Below are 20,994 nucleotides of genomic sequence, written 5' to 3'. Positions count from 1 at the left end.
GAGCAGCCCGCTGGGTCCCAGAACCCAGCACCGAGTGGGCAGGGACCCCGGGGACAAACAGGACATTGGCTTGCCCCCCCGCCCCGAGGCTCTCTGGGAATTGAGGGAGAGTCGGCTCAGCCAGGATCTGGCACTGGCCTCAGGCTCCCCGAATCCTGGTGCCACTGGCCAGGTGTTTAGGGCCACACAGGACCCGTGCCCGCCACGCGGACTCACCCAGGCTGGGACTGTTTCTCCGCGTGATGCTTGGACCGGGGGTGTCTTGGGTCAGGGACGGGCTGCGCCCCCTGCTCCCCAAATCCGTTCTGGGCCGGGGCTCCCCGAGGGCTGCGGGTGCCCCTGGGGGGCCGACGGGGCCCGGTGACTCTCAGGGATTCTCGTCCCTGACGCTGACTGGTGGCCCTGGCGGAATGTCCCACTGAGCCGTGGGCGTGGAGGCGGGTCCAGCGCCGGCCTCTCCTCTGGGAAGGTGACCGCTCCCGGCCTCGCTGCAGCATCTCCTCTCGTGGACACGGAGGGCGTGCCCGGCGCCCTGAGCCCCGAGGAGCAGCGAGAACGGGCGCGGCGGGCACGCTGTCCGTGGTTCGCGGGGACACGGGAGTGTTTGGTGACACTGTGGTTTGGAGAAGCCCGTGGCGAGGGCGGGCGGGTCTGTGCCCCCACAGGGGCTGCGTGACTTACTGTGAGGCCCCCCACGCCCCCACCTGCACGCGCCCCTCCCCCTGTGCTGTCTCAGGTGCCCGCTCAGCTCTGCGGGCGGCTCTGCCCGGGGCAGCGGGCTCGGGCGTCTCCTCTCCTGCCCCCCGATCCCTCCGGCCCCTCCCCACCGCTTCTCTCTGGACTGTGGACCCCGCCGCCCGCAGTCCCCTGGGGGTCCCCCCAGTCCTCTTACTCCCTCTGCAGAAGCCGAGTGCCCTTCCCCTGTAATTAAGGGATTTCTCTTTTCTGTGTAATTAAAGGTGTGAGTTCCCAGGCGTTAAGGGGAAAGACGGTCTTTTCTCAGCGTTGTTTTGTCAGTGCTCTAGCCACGGATGGGCTCTCACGGTTCCTATGCAACTGTTCCTTTAAAACTCGGGGTTTAGGAGCTAGTTTAGGAGGTTCCCCCCAAATTCCAGCTCATAGATGGCAGAGCCGGGAGACCGGTGTGCCCCCACCCGCCCAGGCTCCACACAGGCGCCCGAGAGCCGAGATGCAGCCGGGACGCAGCAGCGGAGCGTGGCTCTCCCCGAGCTTCTAGGAATGGAAGCGCGAGCTCCTTGCCTGGCTGTGGTGTCTGCAGGGCGGGAGGGTCTATAGCCCTGTGTGCTCCCGGCCCCAGGGCCGGGTGAAGCTCCAGCACAGGTGCCCCAGCCGGCCTCCGCCTCCGCCCCTGCCTCCGCCTCCGCCTCCGCCTCCGCCTCGGCCTCTGCCTGAGACACCCGCAGGGAGACGCACAGACGGGGCCGCGGGCTCTGCCTGTCGCCTGGGAGGGCACAGACACCGGGGAGGTGTCGGTGACAGGGGCCAGGCGCCGGCAGGGAGTGCACCTCGGAGATTGCGCCTGCGGCTCGGGGTGATGTGACCTCGCGGTTGGGGGGTGGGTGGGCGGGGGGGGGGGGGGTGGTGGTGGGTGGGGAGGTTCTGTGCAGAGAGGCTGCCCCGGGGCCGCAGGCCTTGCTGTCTCGTCTCCTCGCATAACACGCTGTCAGGGAGCGTGAAGCATCTGTGTCCTGCGTCGCCCAAGGTGACAGGGTGGCCTTTGCACTTCAGGCGAAGCCGGAGGAGCCAGCAGGAGTCAAAGCTGGAGTGGAGCTGGGCCGGGAACAGAGGCTCTGAGCCCTGACGCCCAGCCCTCGTCCATGCCACTCCCCAGGCTTCCTACCCTAAGTGCTCCCGTGGGGGTCCTGGAGCAGGAAGACTCCCCGTGCAGGGCGGAGGGGGGAGTGGGACTGGGTCCCAGGTGCTGGTTGGGTGCCAGCTGCATCGCAGACAAGCTGGTGACTTCTGGGAGCCTGGTCTCTCAGTGGTCGCGTGAGGCAGCTGGGCTTGGGGTCCTCCAGGAACCTCTGTCTCCTCCTCGGTGCCTGTGAGCTGCTCCCACCTGACCTTGGGTTCCGACAGGTTCCTTCTGAAGGGCCAGCTCTGCATGGCCCAGGCCGTGATCCCGGGACCGTGGTTGCCTCTGTCACAGGGCGAGGGAGGCTGGCTTCCCTCCACAGGTGTCTCACTTTGGGGGACAATGTCGGTGTTTGGAGGACACGAGGGGGGAGCTGAGCGTCTCCCCTGGGCCCTCTGCGCTCGCCCTAGTCAGTGAGCGTGCACCCCGCAGTGGAGGGGAGAGCAGGGTTCTCGCTGCCTCCAGGATGTTCCATTGTACCTGGGTCCCTGCCCACCTGGGTCTCCTGCACGTGGGTCCCCTGCACCTGGGTCCCCTGCACGTGGGTCCCCTGAACGTGGGTCCCCTGCACCTGGGTTCCCTGAACTTTTGCTGTCCCTCCTGGCAGGGGTGGGGGGTGGTGGTGGGGGTGGGGGAGGGAGGACAAGGCCTGCAGTGGGAGCACGTACAAAGGTCTGGGAGTCGGGTGGGTGGGGAGCACCATCTGTTGGCCAGGAAGTGCCGTGTGGGAGCTGGCAGCCGGGCCCAGGCCTCTGTGGGGACACTTAGATCTGAGGAGTATGTGGGGGATAAGGAGGAGCCGGGCAAGGACAGGGAACCTTGGGTATTCTCAGGACTGGGGAGCATGGGAGGCTCTGGGCAGGGACTGTGGGGGACATAGGCCAGCCCAAGAGCCATCAGGCCTCCACAGTAACCGCTTCCCTGGGCCTGGGCGTTGATTCAGAAACTAGAGGCCTGGTGCACGAAATTTGTGCACTTGGGGAGGGGGGTCCCTCAGCCCAGCCTGCACCCTCTCACAGTCCGGGAGTCCCCAGGGGATGTCCGACTGACAGCTTAGGCCCGCTCTCTGCGGGGAGCGGGCCTAAGCCATCAGTCGGACATCCTTAGAGCTTCTGGGGAGGCGGGAGAGGCTCCTGCCACCGCTGCTGCGCTCGCCAGCTGTGGGCCCCGCTTCTGGCACACTGACCACCAGGGGGCAGCTCCTGCATTGAGCATCTGCCCCCAGGTGGTCAGTGCATGGCATAGCGACCGGCCGTTCTGCCATTCAGTTGATTTGCATATTAGCCTTTTATTATATAGGATAGGAACCTAGTTCAGGCGAGATGCACACAGGGGCCCAGGCCGCGGGCGCCCACCTCCCGATTTCCTCACCGACTCCTCACCTCCCAGATGAGGGCAGGGCGGGTGAGTGGGGAGTGACTGGCAATGAATTCACAGACTCCGAGGCAAGCCCCCCCCCCCCCCCCCCCCCCCCGGTTCAGACGGAAGGTAAAGGGCGCACTGGCCTCTGTGAGATGGGGTGGGTTCACTCGCCGCTCAGCCTCTGCGATTCAGCACCAAACGCGGGCGTAGAGAATGGTCGGTTCCTGAGACCTTAGAAAACAGGCAACGGCCAAGAATGCGCAGGTCTCCCTGGTGTGTCCGGCCGTGGCTCCCAGACATCAGCGGCCTCAGGTCGCCATCTGCTCTCCGCTGCTCTGCCGAAAGTATTTCTTTAAAAAATATGTGCATATTTATTGGTGTCAGAGAGGAAGGGAGGGAGAGGGAGAGAGACATCAGTGATGAGAGAGAATCATGGACCGGCTGCCTCCCGCACACCCCACACTAGGGATCGAGCCCACAACCCGGGCCTGTGCCCTGACCGGGAATCGCACCCTGACCTCCGGTTCACAGGTCGACGAGCAGCCACGGGCCCCGCCAGCCGGGCTGCAAGCGTTTCTTCAGGTCGATCTGCTTCTCTTCTCCTCCTGCAGTTTTTGCGAGTTGATCAAGATAAAGACAAGGACTGCAGCCTGGACTGCGGGGGCTCCCCCCAGAAGCCGGTCTGTGCGTCCGACGGGAGGACCTTCCTGTCCCGTTGCGAGTTCCAGCGCGCCAAGTGCAAGGACCCACAGCTGGAGATCGCGTACCGGGGCAACTGCAAAGGTAAGCCGTCGCGCACACACGCCTCGCAGCGCCGGTCGGTCCCATGGGAGTTGGTCCCATGGGAGTCAGTCCCACGGGAGTCAGTCCCACGGGAGTCAGTACCACGTGACCGCCACGCTGTGAGCTTTAGTCCCACTGCTGCTGCATTGTCGGGAGGGACTCGAGATGTAAGTCTGTGAACACTTCAGATCAGTGGGAAGAAGAGTGATTTCCATGACAGAGACAGAGCCCTTTGACGGGTTCGTGCTCGCTAACCGCTGGCCCATACCGGCTGGGGCGGGAAGTGGGTTTTAAGACCAGGAAGAGATTAGGTGCCGTGCGAGGTGGCCCATCACCAGCGGGGGAAGGAGGGCGGCTGGGACCAGCTGCTGTCACTGGATGGGAGCCTCGGGGAACGGCCACTGAACGGGAAGCCAGTGAGGCCCGGAGCCAACGGGAAGGGCACAGCCGGCGTTGAGAATCCAAAACCATCAGGGCCCAAGGCCACGGACACATGTGCACGGGTGACCCGAGGACTCGCGGGTGGAGGCGTCCAGGCACAGACGCCCACATGGCCCATGAGCCGCTCACAGGCCCTGAGCCCCGCAGGCAGCACAGGGAGGCGGGTGGGGCGGGGTTTCCTTGGAGTAATGACAGCGGTGGTTCCACGGCGTGGCGGACGCCCTGAGGCCACAAGTCCCACGCTCTCAGATGGTCACAACGACGGTTTGAGGTTTCGTGTCGTGGATCCAGGGAAAAAAGGGACGGGGCTTGTGTTGTGAGGATTTAATTTTCAAACCGTTAAAAACAAAGTGTCCAGAAAGAAAAACAAACAAAAATCCCACCAGGTGTCCAGGGTCCAGCCTCAGCCAGACCAGGAGCTGTGAGGGCCGGCTGCGTCCTCCCTCCGACCACAGCCCGGCGTGAGGGAGCTGGTCCGGGCGGCCCCCAGGGGAGGCGGGGAGCCATGAACTCTGTCCTGTTTGCAGAGAGCAGTGGGATGCAGTGGGATGATGCCATGGGAGGCTGTGCTGAATGCTGTGATTTCTGTAGGGAGGGCCGTTGGTTTAGTCTCGCGCAGGAGCAGGTCAGCCAGGCGCCCGTTTAAAGTGAAGGACAGGCCTGGCGGGTGGGGCTCAGTGGGTGAGCGTCGATCTATGAGCCGGGAGGTCACAGTGTGAATCCTGGTCCGGGCACAGGCCCGGCTTGCGGCTCAACCCCTAGTGTGGGGCGTGCAGGAGGCAGCTGATCGGTGATTCTCTCTCAACATTGACGTTTCTATCTCCCTCTCCCTTTCTCTCTGAAATCAATAAAAATATATTAAGGAAATAAAGCTAAGGAGAGGAGGGGGCTCTGCTGTGGGCCCCGCCGTGGGCTGCCCCGTGACCCAAGTGGATGGTGCACGGGCAAACTGGCCGAGCCTCTGGCCTCAGGTCACGTGTCCTGACCACGCCAGAGCGAGTAACACGACACAGCAGCACCGGGCGGCCTGAGGAAACCGCCCCGTGTTTTGCATGTTTCAGCAGAATCGCCGGGAGGGCCGTCCAGGCTCCTGGCCGCAGGCCGTGGCCGGTGCTGAGTCAGCACATCTGGAAGGGGGACCGCGGCAGGGGCGGGGCCGCCAGCTCCACCCGCAGGCCTGGACCTGGGGGCGGCGGACGGGCCGCAGTGCCTCATGGGCCTGGCTCCCCACCTGCATCATCGCCCGCAGCAGCCGGGAACCTGGGACTTCGCGCCCGGCACGTGGGGCTGCAGGTTCAAGAGCTCCCGCCCGCGGCAGAAGTGCCGGTGTCTTTAAAAGGTGGTGCTGTCCACACCCCACGCTGGGAACGGCCAGCCCCGAGCGGTTTGGAAAATGGATGCTTTCTGCTTGTTCCACGAGAGTTCAAACGCTGGGCACAATTTGTAACTCCATCCGCCACACGGGGCCCTGGCCAGTGGGGCCCGTATCACTTCTCTCTTTAGACAGTCAGACCGCAGGCTGCCCTAAAACAGGAGGACGGGGCCCAGCAAAGCAGTGATTTCCGCGGCTAAAACACAGAGCGCAGTAAAACCACACGTGCGAGGCGGCCGCCGGCCCAGCGTGGACCAGGAAGGAGGCCCGAGCCCTGCCTGGCGTTTCTGCAGCAGGAGGCCCCTAGGGACCAGCTTGTCGGGGTGTGGGGGGCGCAGCCGGGCTGCCCACCTCCGGCAGGGTCTGTGCGCAGCTCAGGGATGCCCGGAGCTACCAGAAGCCCCCCGACGGGGCTGCTGCTGGGATGGCACCTCCTCGCGGCCGGCAGCTTGACTGCCAGGCAGTGAGACGGTCACCACTGGAGCCGCTGGGCAGTGGCGCGTTGGAGAAGCAGGCCCAGACAACTGGTTATTTAAGTCTGGAAACACTTAAGACAACTTGGGAAAACCATTATTTTCAAGTTTTAAAATTCAAATGGGCTCCAGGGTCGGGGGGCCCAGGGAAGGAAACCAGTGCTTGTGAGGGTGCCCGCGGGCGCGAGGCGCGCGAGGACCGGGAGGCCGCGTGGGGACGTCTGGCCTCCCACTGGCCGGGCCGGGAAAGGAGGGGCCCTGGTTAGCGGCCGTCTCGCCCCTTGAATCCTCTCCTGGGGTCTGGCACCAGCACCAGGATGGCCCCCCTTCCCGCCTCAGGAGCGTAAGGCAGACACGCAGCCGTGGGCGAGGGGGGCCTCGTGGGGCCGCAGGCCTCCCTTACTGGGCACCCAGGACCCCCACGGTCCGTCCTGCTGACCCCCCCCTAAGCCGTGGGCAGAGCAGGGTTAGGGGGCTCAGATGTTTTCTTCTCTTTCCATGTCATTTTGCATTAGATTCCGGTGCCCGGCATCGCGGTTAGACAACCAGGTACTTTGCAGAGTCGCCGATGTTTCCAGGCTCCGCCAGGCACAGGCGTAGTTATGGCAACATCACGGTCTCTGTTCCGGGTGCTGTGCCCCTGACTAGGGTGTAACCAGTGACCTGTAGGCCTCCGTGGATGACACGGAGCCACCAACATCCGAGAGGAGACGCGGCTGGAGTCGCGGACGTTTCTCAGCAGCGCAGTTTCTGTTGGCACTTTTCGACTTTTCGTTTGCTGAGTCCCAGGGTTTCTTCCTGAGGAGCGCGGGCCCGCGCGGTGCCCCGGATCCTGTCTGAGCAGTATTTGTAAAAAGTATGTTTTCATTGATTTCAGAGAGGAAGGGAGAGGGAGAGTTAGAAGCATCAATGATGAGAGGGAATCACGGATCGGCTGCCTCCTGCACGCCCCACACTGGGATCCAGCCCACAGCCCGGCCTGTGCCTGACCTCCTGGTTCACAGGTCGACGCTCAACCACTGAGCCACCCGGCGTCGCGGCTTTGAGGCGGTGCCTGAGCGGCGGGGCAGGCTGGACGGAGGCGCTCACTGCCGGGCGGTGGGACGAGGCGGAGCTTGGCATCGCTCCGAGGTCCTAGGAAACGCAGACACAGAGCAGAGAGGCCCCTGGTGCCCCCAATGGTGTTTCCAGGGGGTGGCTTGGACCCCGCTGTTGGCCAGCACGTCCCAGCTCCCAGGGTCCCTGTGCCCCCTCCCTCCCGCTGGGCCTGTGGACTGGACCCCGTGGGCTCCGGTGGACACGCTGGGACCTGAAGAGACGCCGACTGGACCCGGGGGACCACAGCTGTGTTCCCTCGTTGGCCGTGAAGCAGGTCCCGACTCACCAGGACGAGCCAGTAACCCTCTCCCAGCCTCTGCCCCGGCTCCTTAGTGTCGAGAGGACCTGACTCGGAGCAGCCAGCCTCTCGCTGGTGACCTGCGGTGGCCACTCGCCCGCCCAGCGGAGGTGGCTGCCCCGCGCCGTCGCGCCCGTGTCTCCACGCGCCTGTCTCGGGTGTTGCCTCTTCCTGGTGTGTAACCGCACTGCTCTGCTCCTGCCTACAGACGTGTCCCGGTGTGTGGCCGAGCGGAAGTACACGCAGGAGCAGGCGAGGAAGGAGTTCCAGCAGGTGTTCATCCCGGAGTGCAGCGAGGACGGCACCTACAGCCAGGTACGCGCTCTACAGACGGTACACGCTCTACAGCAGGTACGCGCTCTACAGCAGGTACGCGCTCTACAGCCAGGTACACGCTCTACAGCCAGGTACACGCTCTACAGCCAGGTACACGCTCTACAGCCGGTACACGCTCTACAGCAGGTACACACTCTACAGGAGGTACCGGGGGGAGCGAGGATGGCACCTGCAGCCAGCCATGTGCTCTGCCCATGGTGGGGCAGCGCGGGCCGAGTGGGGACCCTCTCCATGTGGGCGCCTGTGACCGGGCTCACCTGCAGGAGTGGGTGGTGAGTGGGTCCCACTCCTTCCGGCCAGGTGCCCCGTGCCATTGCTCTGAGTCGCCATTCTGGTGTGAATGGGGCTGGGCCAGCCGTGGGCAAACTATGGCCTACGGGCCGGATCCACCCCGTTTGAAATGAATAAAACTATTGAAAAAAAAAGACCGTACCCTTTTATGTAATGATGTTTACTTTGAATTTATATTAGTTCACACAAACACTCCATCCATGCTTTTGTTCCGGCCCTCCGGTCCAGTTTAAGAACCCATTGTGGCCCTCGAGTCAGAAAGTTTGCCCGCCCCTGGGCTGGGCAGTTGGTGGCGAGGCTGGGGCACCCTCACCTGCCCGTTGCTCGAGGCTGCTCCGCGGGTCCTGACTCGCCGTGGCCGTCGTCACCCAGAGGCAGTGCCCGGAGCCCCGGTGCCTGCCCCGCAGTGCGGCCACGCCTATCGTCAGTGCTGCCGTCCTCCCCGAGGAGAGAGTCCGAGACAGAGGCAGCTCTCACGGGGTGACAGGAGCCCAGGGGCTGCTGGGCATTGGTACTCAGAGAACTCTGGGCAGTTTTATAGCCAGCATTTGACCTTTGAGAGGAGAGAGAGAGGAGAGAGAGGAGAGAGAGAGAGAGAGAGAGAGAGAGAGAGAGAAAGAGAGAGAACTAGAGAGGGCGGAGCTATGGGGAGGGACCCCTGGCTGGCTGGCCGGGAGGAAGACCGGGGCAGGATGGACGCCAGAGGGTCCCGGGCGGGGGTGGGGTTGATGGAAAGAGCCTCCTCTCCCTGCCTCTGCCCTGGGCACACGGAGTGAGCAGGTCTCTCGACACCTCGGTGCCTCAGTCTCCCCATGTGTAAGGTGAGGGCTTGGGCCTCCCTCCAGGCGGCAGGGATCGGATGCCCGCAGAGGGGCCGGCGCACACTGGCCTGCGGTCAGCGCCTCTGGTGGCGTGTGTACGCGGGATCCGGGTCGGGCCTCCCTCTCGCACTGGGGGTCAGGGGAGCGGCCTGTGTGGTGAGGCCCCGCCCTGACGCCGTGTTTGTCGCCTCCAGGTGCAGTGCCACAGCTACACGGGATACTGCTGGTGCGTCACGCCCAACGGGAGGCCCATCAGCGGCACCGCCGTGGCCCACAAGACGCCTCGGTGCCCGGGTAGGTCTGAGGTGCTGACAGGAGCCTTCTGACCCCGTTGGCTGCTTTCTGAGCCTTCGCCTGTGTTTGCTTATAATCCCAGGAAACTCAGTGCCGGGGCCTCGGGCGGAGCCCCGGAAGGGAGGTGTCACTGGGCAACCCCAAGGTATTCTGAGCCCCCTCTTCTTAAGACAGCTCCCGACGGAAGGCCGGCCCGCACCGCGCAGGCCCGGGGCCTGGGCTGCGGAGTGTTTAGGAATAACTGCGAGGACTGCAGTCCACGGTGGGAAGGACCAAATAGTTTCTTTGGCAAAAAAACAGACAAACAAGGCGTCCCTGGTTTGTGTATATTTTTGCAAAGGAAGTGCGGTCGCTGTCAGCCCCTGTCAGTGGCTCTTGGTTATGTCTGTTACTCACCGCAGGGCTCGCCTCTGAGCGTAGCAACACTGCCAGGGAGCGACCTATGCCGTCGTCTCTTTTCCGTTAATTTTGCCAAAAACCTTATCTGTGATGCGACCGCTTTCATGTGACAATGGCCTGCAGCCTCCCATGTCGATGAATGTTTGAGGACACTAGTCAGATCATCTGTTAAGTTTCATGGTGGCCCCCACTGGTGTGGCTCAGTGGATAGAGCATCAGCCTGCAGACCGAAGGGTCCCGGGTTCGATTCCGGTCACGGGCACAGACCTCGGTTGCAGGCTCCTCCCCGGCCTGGGCATGTGCAGGAGGCAACCAATTGATGTGTTTCTCTCACGTTGATGTTTCTCTCTGTCTCTCCCTCTCTCCCTAAAACCAATGGAAACATATCCCCGGGTGAGGATGAACAAAAGAGGGAAGTTTCATGGTCTGTGCCTCCAATCCAAGGTTAGGTTTCCTAAAACAGGCAAACACATCCCTATCCAGTCGTGGGCAAACTACGGCCCGCGGGCCGGATCCGGCCCGTTTGAAATGAATAAAACTAAAAAAAAAAAAAAAGACCGTACCCTGTTATGTAATGACGTTTACTTTGAATTTATATTAGTTCACACAAACACTCCATCCATGCTTTTGTTCCGGCCCTCCGGTCCAGTTTAAGAACCCATTGTGGCCCTCGAGTCAAAAAGTTTGCCCGCCCCTGTGTATAGACCAACAACATCTTCCTGCTGTTTCTCGTGAATTGTGGGAACATTTGTACGTGGAGTTTCCTTTTAGACGGATTTTCTATTTGGAGGGCGGGCGGTTACAGTTAGAAAGTCTGTCCGGTGCCGACATCCACAGGCGGAGGGGCCAGGGCCGGGCTGCCGGCTGCCGGGACGATGGCACCGTCATTAGCGGGAACTCGCAGCCTGACACCCGGCGGCTGTGGCCACTCGCAAGCCCCAGGGGTGCACCACGTGGAGGGAAAACAGAGCTATTTTTAAAAACTGTTTTGTCACCCAAGACCTAAAATTGGCTGAAAAAATATTTTTAGTGAGCGAACCCTGCACCGAATAACTCTTTTACGAACTCGGGAAGTAAGTGAGACAGAAAAAATGACACGCTAAGCCGGCCCGTGTGTTCCCCAGCCTGGAGACACCGTCACACGCGGGCCGCACGCCATCCGAGGGCCGGCCTCCTCACTCCCCTCGCGGAGGGGCCGTGGTGAGTCGGCTTCTGCGGTTTCAGTGACAGCGTTTGAGAGACTAGAGCAGTGACGGCGAACCTTCTGAGCTCGGCGTGTCAGCGTTTTGAAAAACCCTAACTTAACTCTGGTGCCGTGTCACATATAGGAATTTTTTGATATTTGCAACCATAGTAAAACAAAGATTCATATTTTTGATATTTATTTTATATATTTAAATGCCATTTAACAAAGAAAAATCAACCAAAAAAATGAGTTCGCGTGTCACCTCTGACACGCGTGTCACAGGTTCGCCATCGCTGGGCTAGAGTGTCCCAGAGACTCTCCCAGAGAACTGCGTGCGGGCTCGGCCGAGGTTCACGTTCCCCAGCCCCGGCTTTGCTCTGGAACCGGCCCTCGCCCTGTCCACTCGCCGTTTTTCTGGCGCCAGCAGCATCTTGCTGGATGGAAACGCCCCGTTTTCCACGGCCCGGGATGGTTTGGGTCCGGGTGACGGTGTTGGGAGAAAGAGTTCTGCCCCCTGGCTGCACAGTCTGGTCCGTCGAGTGGGAAAGGCTATTCCGAGGAGCCAGGGACCCAGGGGCCTCAGGTTCAAGGTTGGGTGCGGACCGGGCGCTCCCCTGACCCTGCCCTCCGTGTGTGTCCGTGTGCGTGTGTGTGCATGCGTGTGTGTGTGCGTGGCCGCGCTTCCATGGCACGGGTCCGTGGCTGTGACCCACTTATTGGCGTGGCAGGGTCAGCCCACACCTGCTGGTACTAACACACTCCGCGCCTCTCCCTCAGGATTGTGGGAAATTCCATACATCGGTGCCTTCACTCTGCGAGAACCTGCGCGTGGAGGGCAGGCGCGGCGTCAGGAGCCCCCGTGAGCCTGTGGCGTGGGGCGGTTGTGGAGGAAGCGCTGACGTTTCGGGGCGAGTGGGGAGGGTTAAGCACACACCTGCACAAGGAGTTTATGACAAACTGTCGTGTGCTTCACGGTTTCCCAGCCGTAGACACAGCCTCACACACAGCGTAGAGAAGCTGGCGATGGGACACCCTTTGGGGTGGTGGGCGTGGCAGGTGCCATCAGTCACAGCTGTGCAGGCTTTCATCTGCTGACCCTAGGGCTGCAGTGTCCGGGCCCCTCTGCACCCCCTCTGTGCACCCCTCCCTGCACCCTCCACACCCCTCCCTACACCCCACTCTGCAGCCCCTCCCTGCACCCCTCCCTGCACCCTCTGCACCCCCTCCCTGCACTCCCTCCCTGCACCCTCTCTCTGCACCCCCTCCTTGCACCCTCCACACCCCTCCCTACACCCCACTCTGCAGCCCCTCCCTGCACCCCTCCCTGCACCCTCTCTCGGCACCCCGTCCGTGCACTCCCTCCCTGCACCCCCTCCCTTCCCCGGTGAGTTAGCTGGTGCTTAGTATGGCTCAGTGGCACCACCCCCCTCTGCCCAGGATGGGGGTGGGTCCCAGGTCATTCACACGGAAACGTCGCTGCTCAATGGCTGCCTTTTGTCCTGGAGTTTATACCGAGCCGGCCTTGGAGGCCGGGGAAGGATGTGCTATAACAATTGAAAAATCAGGAAAAGAGATTTCAAATTTAGCCACAAGTCGTACCTGCCACTCAGGATGTGCACCTGTGTGTGTGTGAGCTCACAGGGACGCCGGAGGCAGGCCCCGCGGGAGGGCACAGAGGCCCCTTCTTGGCGGCCTGGGGGGATGGCCTGGGGGGATCCCTCTGCCTCCTCGCTTCTCCAGGAAGATCTTCCAGGGGGAGGGTCCGAGTGCACAGTTCAAACACCCCAGCTCCCACTCAGCACTAAGAACAACCAGCCGTGAGGTGGGGCTCAGTCCAGGGCGACCACGTCGAGGCTGGACCGTGTGGTTCTTGTGATGGTGAGACGCCCTCAGCGGAAACGTGGGGGGCACAGGCCTACGACCCAAGGCCTGGGAATTCCGTGGGCACCTGGGCCACACGTGAGGGGGTGGGCGAGAGCAGGGGCTGGGGCCGTTTCATTAGGGCCCAGGGTGGGGCCGCGCCCTGCAGCTCCCTCGTGACGGAGAGTGAGAGCGCTAACGGCGGGACCTTACAGCGCAGGAAGGAAACACGCCAGGGGCCTGGTGGCCAGTGACCGGTCAGCAGGGTCTCCAGGCACAGGAGGGCCGGCCCTCGGGGTGAGGCCGGGAACGTGTTCACCCAGACGCCGCGCGCAGAGGCTGCGGGAATGGGTCTGCTCGTCCCGTGGGCCTCGAGTTCCGTCCGGGCGCCTGGGTCAGAACGGACAAGTCCCGCCCCAGATCCATGAGCACGTGGCGGTTCTGTCTGGGCCTGGGGGGAGGGGGGCCTCCAGGACAAGGAGCTGTGAGCTCCCTGAGCGCGGCCTCCCTGCTTTAATAAGCTCTCACCGACTACATCCTGACGACCGTTGTGGGAAATGGGGAACCGTGAGCGCAGACGTTCACACCGGCCAGTGGGCTGCCGCCTGTCTGCGGCCACTGTGACCGGTGACCAGGGGGCCAGCCGTGGGGAGCAGAGAATGTCGGGGTGTCATCGGTCCCTGCGCCCCGTGTCACCTGTGTGCTAGCGCTGAGTTGTGCACAGGCAGTGGCTGCCCTAAGAATGTGACTGGAGCCCAGCCTGCAGGGTTCGATTCCCAGCGGCTGAGCGTTGACCTATGAACCAGGGGTTCAGGGTTCGATTCCCGGTCAGGGCACAGGCCCAGGTTGTGGGCTCCATCGCCAGTGTGGGGTGTGCAGGAGGCAGCTGATCCATGATTCTCTCTCTTCATTGATGCTTTTATCTCTCTCTCCCTCTCCCTTCCTCTCTCTAAAATCAATAACAATATTTTTTGAAACTATGAGTGATGCTCTGACTTTAACGACTGAAGGCTCCGCATCCCAGCGGCAGGAATGGGGAGGCCGTGGCCTGGCCTGGCTCTCGCTGCTCGTTCTCGTTCCCTTCCCGTTACCAACTCTGAGCTCGTCCATCTGTGAGCCTTGCATTTTCCTGCAGTGCCTCGCGCTCTAGCTCCCACCTGGAATTCTGGAACTCCGTGTCTCCATGAATCTCCAAGTGGTTTCTGAAAACGCTAACTTTGTGGAGAGCAGCTGTTTTTTATTTTATTTTTCACGGACAAATATTCCTGGCACCGAGTTAAGAGCCCGTGAAGCAGAGCAGCCAGAACAGTGGTCGGCAAACTCATCAGTCCACAGAGCCAGATATCAACAGGACAACGATTGAAATTTCTTTTGAGAGCCAAATTTTTTAAACGTAAACTATACAGGTAGGCACATTGTTATTAACTTCATTAGGGTGCTCCTAAGGCTCAGGAAGAGCCACACTCAAGGGGCCAAAGAGCCGCATGTGGCTCGAGAGCCGCAGTTGGCCGACCACGGAACTAGAACAACAGAGCTCCCAGATAGGAAACCAGCAACGCAGCGGCGGGTCTCTGATGAGATCGTTAAAATGCAAGTGGAGCCTTGTTTTGCTCAAGCTGGGCAGGTGGCCGATCAGAGGAGCTCCATTTCCACTCAGAACAGCCTTTGCTTTAGGCTTACCCGCCTCCTCCGAGCGGGAGCCGTGGAAATGGGCATCGGAGTGAATATTGTCAAGGAAAGTCAAAGGGGGAGAGAAAGGAGCCCCCTTGTCACAGGAACGGGAACCCGGGGGAGCGGTCAGCCGATCCGGGACCCAGGCCGCCTCATTCTTGGTCCCACTTGCTGCTGGCGGGTCCCTGCGGCCCAGCCCCAGCCCCAGCGACCACACGGGAAGCCAGGCCTTGTGACCGGAGGAGGCCACATCCACATAACGTTTATTCCCATCTGTTGCTGTAACTGTGCTGCTTTCTTATTACTTACTGTTAATCTCTTACTGCGCCTGGTTTATAAGTTGAACTGTGTCGTAGGCTTGTGTGTGTAGGAAAACAATATATACATTTGTATAGACGTACTGAGGTCTGGTGCTGAGGGAGGGGCTCTGGCATCTGGGACCGAGGCCACTGGCGTCGTGTGGGAAAGCGTTCCGACGTGAGCAGCACCGAGTTTGCAGCGAGAGAGAGTTTATCATGAGGCAGCGAGGCGGGGAGCGGCCCCTCCCCAGGAGAGCGGCCCCTTCAGCGGGATTGGCTTCCCTTATTGAGGCTCATTTAAAGGGAGGTCCGGTCGGGGGGGTACTCGGGGTCCCCCGGGAAAGGGGGAGGTTCCGCAGAGGAGCTCGCTGCACTGTGCTCACCTGGGCCTCCTGCTCCTGATCATAGCCGTGCGGCTGGTGTGTGTGTGCGGCTGGTGTGCGTGTGTGCATGTGTGTATGCACGTGTGTGAGTGTGTGTACGTGTATGTGGCTGGTCTGAGTGTGTGTGTATGTGAGTGTGTGTGGCTGGTGTGTGTGCATGTGTGTGAGTGAGTGTGTGTGCATGTGTAGCTGGTGTGCATGTGTGTATGCACGTGTGTGAGTGTATGTACGTGTATGTGGCTGGTCTGAGTGTGTGTGTATGTGAGTGTGTGTGTGGCCGGTGTGTGTACATGTGTGTGAGTGAGTGAGTGTGTGTGTATGTGTGGCTGGTGTGTATGTGTGTGTGTGTGTGTGTGTGTGTGGCTGTTGTGTGTCTTGTTTCAGATGCAAATGACTACTATCCTATATAATAAAAGGCTAATATGTAAGTTGTTCCCTTGGCTGGGAGTTCGACCAGGGGGTGGGGCTGGCCGGCCAACCACCCATGTCCATGAATTCGTGCATCGGGCCTCTAGGGAACATATAATGAGGCTGAAATCAGTGGCCATGTTGGGTGGAGCTGGACTCAGCTGGTTTTAAGCATAAATCCGGGTGGGGCGGGTCTCATCATCTCCCCTACGGCCCCTGCAGCTTCGTCCATCGCGCTGTCTCGCCAAGTCCCCTGTCTCAGCACTTCCTGCGATTCCGATGCCCATGAGGGTCTGACTGCGCACCCTCCTCGGGTAAGGGGAGGACTGTATGGACCAAACTAAGTACTTGATTTTTTTTAAAAAAATATTTTTTTATTGGTTTCAGAGAGGAAGGGAGAGGGAGAGAGAGAAAAATCCATGATGAGAGAGAATCATGGATCAGCTGCCTCCTGCACGCCCCACACTGGGGATCGAGCATACAACCCAGGCCTGTGCCCCGACCAGGAATCGAACCATCACCTCCTGGCTCATAGGTCGATGCTCAACCACTGAGCCACGTCGGCCGGGCAAGAAGTGATTTTTTAAAGGAAACTGTGCACCGTGTTACCCTCTAACACGGACTCTCATGGCCATTTCTGAGGCAGCGAAGAAATCCATTTGACACCCACGAGGAGATAAAATAGTAATTTGATTCAGCACAGGATGCGTGACGTTTCCAGGGAAAGTTCCAGCTTCTGGGAGTCTCCGCCGGCGCCGAATTCACTCTGCAAGTGAAGAAACCAGCCGACTCGTCCATGAGGAGACCACAGGGCGTGGTGACCACACGCAGCACGGCCCAGAGCCCGTGGGATCGAGCGAGGAGCCGTGAGTGACGAGCTCTGACAGGGAGGCAGGAGCCAGACCTGGTCACGTGGACGTGGCTCGGCTGGCGGGGCCGGGGGCGGGGGTGGCGCTGGGCGCATCTGTGTGGAGTCCACCCGGGGCCCGCCTTCTCTCTTTTTAATTTGGACTCGTTCTTGAACTACTCAGCAGCGTGGTGTTATATACAACATTCTGGTGTTATTGTTTTTCCTTTAGGAAAAACGCTTATTGCTTTTATTGCCACTTTTCAGGGAAAAAGCCCTTCCAGGTGTCCAGTTCTCGCCTTTTCATTACATCGCTCGGTCGCCGTGCTTCATGGGACATTTAATTTGGTGGCTAATTTGTAATTGAATTTTTCATCACTTCAGAAGTGTATGAAGCGTTCTTTTCCGTACCTCGCCGACAATGGCTTTTCCCTCCCGTTTTCTAATATTTAATAAAACCATAGAAGAAACCAAGAAGCCTTTCAGAAGCAGATGGTTCCAATTCACAGGGCCCGTCGGAGCGGCCTGCCTCCCGGGACGGCCTGTGCTCATGCGTTTTCCTCCCGGTCCGTCCCACCAGCAGCCTGTTCTCACAGCACTTTTTTATGTGCAACCGCGTCGGCCAGCGGGGGAGGCTTAGGACCGCGAGCGAGGCGATGCCGGTTCCCAAGGACAGTCGCGCACAGATGAATGCTCCCGCCTCGGAGTTTGCAGAAGCCAACATCCAAGGGGGGACTGGGAGCCCAGACGACAAAGACAGGGAGGTGGACGCTGTGGGAGGTGCCGGGAGCGCGCTCGTCCCCAAAGGAGACTCAGGAGCCAGCTCCTTCTGTGCCTTCCAGGAGGAGGACGGGCTCCGAGGGGGCAGAGGGTGGGCGACTGGCAGCGGTGCCCGAGCGCCCTCTGCGCGATGCTCCGCCCACCAGACCGGACCAGCTGCTCTGAGCTGCCCCTGGATGGGAACAGGCGAAAAGGGAGCCCAGCCACCGAGCCCGGGGACAGACCCGTCCCGCTCCAGCCCGAGCACTGGACGCTAATGGAGTGGAAAGGAGTCCACCTGCTGGGTTCTGTGCCCAGAAATAAACGCTAGCAAAGCACGGCCCGCGTGGCTGGGGCTCACGGGGGCTCGTCCTCCCAGAGCGGTCGCTGTGGTCGCCTGGCTGCTGTTCCCACCGTGTCCAGGCCCTGGAGAGGGTGCCCCTGCCTTGCTGCCTGCGGGTGGGGGTGGGCATAGAGCTGATGGGGTGTCACACAGCCCCAAGGGGCGTGCTGGTCCACCCGCATGGCTTCCCGTCCCCGTTGGGCTGGCTACTGGCTGAAGACTGGCACAGGGTCGGCTGGTTTTTCAGAACTCGGACTCCAGCCTCACCTACACCCGGGCCCTCAGCACCTGGCCCTCCCACCCACACTGCGCCCTGTCTCGGCCCCGAGCCTGTGCACAACCAGGCGTGTGTGCGTCGGAAATCAGACGGTGCCCCTGGAACTAGCGGAGTCTCTGACCTTCAGGAACGGTGCCCAGGCTCCCATCCGACTCGCACGCAGCGTCTGCCCCCTGCGCCCACCCCCCGTGCCCACCCTCTGCGCCCACCACGCCAGGGAGGCCGCGACGCCACAGTGAGGCAGGTCCTGCCCTGAGGCTGAGCCCAGAAAGGCCTGGCGGGGGCTTGCGGAGGACACACTGGCGCCCGGAGGGCCGAGTCCCCTCTGTTCTCCTGGCACGCAGTGTGAGGCTCACCCCTGCCATGGGCTCTGCCCAGTCGCCTGGTGTATGGGAGGGAAGTGGAGTGGTGACCGCACACAGTAGGAGCGCGTGTGCACAGCTGTGACCTCAGGCATCTCTGTAGTTTCTGTGTAACGCCCACCCCCAAAGCAGACAGGACTGTCCCGCGTGAAAGCCTTGTGTTGCTGGTCTATAGACACCGGAGACGCCTGGGTCAAATGAACAAATGAATGAGTGAATGAGTGAATGAGTGAGTGAATGAGTGAGTGAATGAATGAGTGAGTGAATGAATGGGTGAATGAATGAGTGAGTGAATGAATGGGTGAATGAATGAGTGAATGATTGAGTGAGTAAATGAGTGAGTGAATGAGTGAGTGAGCGAATGAATGAGTGAATGAATGAATGAATGAAGTCGTCCCAGAGAGAGGCTGAGGCCCTCTGTCCCACCGTGTCCCTCGTGGCTGCACGTGGCTGACCGGCTGCTCTGCCGGAGACAGTGTTGCTCTCTGTGGCGAGCGGGCTGCCACCCCCTGACATGTAAAATCCACGTGTGTGAAGAGAGGCTACACATGTACATGTGACCCACACTGAGTGTCCTGAGCATTTAGGGGCACATGTGTCGTGTGCCTTGTGCGCGTGCTGTCTGCTCCACGCCTCCCACAGCCCCGGCACGTGCTGCCTGCGACCCGTGCGCAGACGGGAGCTGAGCCTGCGGGCGAGGCTGCTCCGTCTACAGTCCGCCTTCCTCCGTGGTGCCACACCTCCCGGGACTCCGTCCCTCGTCACCTGCTCACCCTCCTGATCAGGGGCGAGTCAGAATCGGCCAGAAGGACATCCGTGCACAGAGGAATGGCCAGGAGGCGTGGAGGGACGATGACCACGGTCAGGGCTCGCTGGGCCGTGTGCCCCGAGAGGCCCCGTCCGGTGCCAGCAGTGCTCAGGGCGGCAGCTCCGGACGCTGGTCCCCAACAGGCAAGGGGACGGCCGACTGTCAAAATGGCGTTAAGATGGGAGGACGCTCCGTCAGGAAAGGAGTCAGGCCCTTAAATCCGGTGCGTCCTCGGGTCCCAGCACAGCCCACGCTTGCGTGGCGTCCACACCTGGCACATCTCTCCCTTTCTGCACCGACACCCGAACTTGCTGCTCCAAACGCTTCTGCAAAAACCTCAGGAAGCAGCCGCGAAGCCAGAGGCGAGCTTCTGGCTCAGGACCCGCTGGTTCCAGTTCCCATCTCCACTTTGCCGCGGGGACAGCGGTGTGGCACCGCGTCCGTGTCCTTGGGCTGGGGCGGGAGCGGTGCAGGAGGCCGGCAGGCAGCTTGGGGAGCCTGCTTGCCTAGCGGCCGGTGGAGCAGCTCCTCGGGACCCTTGGGCCTGGAGGGAGGTGACGCCTCGCCTGCGAGGACAGGATGGGTGATTGTGTAGATTTATCCCAGGAAATGCCAGTTGGGTTTAGGGCCATGGTTCGCAAACTGCAGCTCGCGAGCCACATGCGGCTCTTTGGCCCCTTGAGTGTGGCTCTTCCACAAAATACCACGTGCGGGCGCACACGTACAGTGCGATAGAAACTTCGTGGCCCATGCGCAGAAGTCGGTATTTTGTGGAAGAGCCACACTCAAGGGGCCAAAGAGCTGCATGTGGCTCGCGAGCCGCGGTTTGCCGACCGCTGGTTTAGGGGCTGGCGCACGCGCTGAAGTGTCGGCTGATGCAAAGAGGAGAGAACTTTTAAAAGTTGTCTTCGGGTCTGGGCCTCAGATCACATGGTGGACCAGCGGTTGGACTTTTCTGTCCTTAGATTATAAAATATTATCTTAATTCGACCGGGAAGCTCGGGGGGGGGGGGGGGAAGAATTATTATTTAGGGAGTTTGCATTTAGCTCAGAATAGCAAAGCCTGCATAGTCATATTCAGAAATATCACCAAACCATTATAATTTCCAGCCAAAAGTAGAAAACGTTATTTTTGACTCACGGCCGACACAGGATAAAAATAAACGGCGACTAGAAACCCCAGCGCGAGAGCTCTGGGTGGTACAGACGGCACAGAAGGATGAGCCGGCGGCGTGGGTCTGAGGGCTCCGTGGGGGCCACACAGGGGGGCCCGTTGCGGGCGCGGGGCGGGGACCTGGAGACCACGTACGTGGCACCGGTGGTAACAGTAACCCCGGGAAGGAGCTGGCGCGGCAGGCCCCTCGCGCCCGCCGTGCAGACCGAGCAGGAATCTGAGCTCAGAGGCACCCGCACCAGGAGGAGGGTGTCCGTCTCCTGCTGCGGTTTGGGGAGGAGGGGAGGCGTGTCTCAGGGCCGTGTGCTGTGTTCCTTTAAGGAAACCCGCCGCCTCGAGTTTGGGTGGGGATGGGGACCCCCTGGACGGGAGCCCCAGGTTCTGCGTCTTCTCTGTCCTTCGAGGCCCTGATGTCTCCTGTGAGGTGCAGCTGTGTGTCCCAGACACAGCGTAAGCCTCCTCCTCCTCAGGGTCCATGGCCTGTAGGAGTCGGTCTGTGTTTAATGCCAAACTCACGATTGGAAAAACAAGCAATGGCCCAGCCGGCTGGCTCCGCGGTTGGGCATCGACCTATGAACCAGGAGGTCCCGGTTCGATTCCCGGTCAGGGCCCAGGCCCGGGTTGCGGCTCCATCCCCAGTGAGGGGCACGCAGGAGGCAGCCGACGCGTGATTCTCTCTCGTCGTCGATGTTTCTCTCTCTCCCCCTCTCTCCCTTCCCCTCTGAAGTCAATACAAATATATTTTAAAATAAAATAAACAAGGAATTTCAAGT

The 20,994-nt window shown here is 61.0% G+C and overlaps 1 protein-coding gene across 4 annotated transcripts in view; it reads left to right on the top strand.

The window, feature by feature from the left end:
* The window catches only part of SMOC2 (SPARC related modular calcium binding 2), a 73,650-nt gene that overhangs the window by 18,616 nt on the left and 34,040 nt on the right, over positions 1-20,994 (top strand). For all 4 annotated transcript variants that reach the window (XM_036317513.1, XM_036317512.1, XM_036317510.1 and 1 more), the window contains exons 2-4: positions 3,850-4,021; positions 7,912-8,018; positions 9,346-9,445. In XM_036317513.1, the coding sequence (XP_036173406.1) occupies positions 3,850-4,021; positions 7,912-8,018; positions 9,346-9,445 (379 nt within the window). The remainder of the gene's footprint in view (positions 1-3,849; positions 4,022-7,911; positions 8,019-9,345; positions 9,446-20,994) is intronic.

This window comes from Myotis myotis, unplaced genomic scaffold (assembly GCF_014108235.1).
Source record: "Myotis myotis isolate mMyoMyo1 unplaced genomic scaffold, mMyoMyo1.p scaffold_m19_p_7, whole genome shotgun sequence".
Lineage (NCBI taxonomy): Eukaryota > Metazoa > Chordata > Mammalia > Chiroptera > Vespertilionidae > Myotis > Myotis myotis.
The sequence above is the reverse complement of the archived record's forward strand: the minus strand, read 5'-3'. Positions and strand labels throughout refer to the sequence as shown.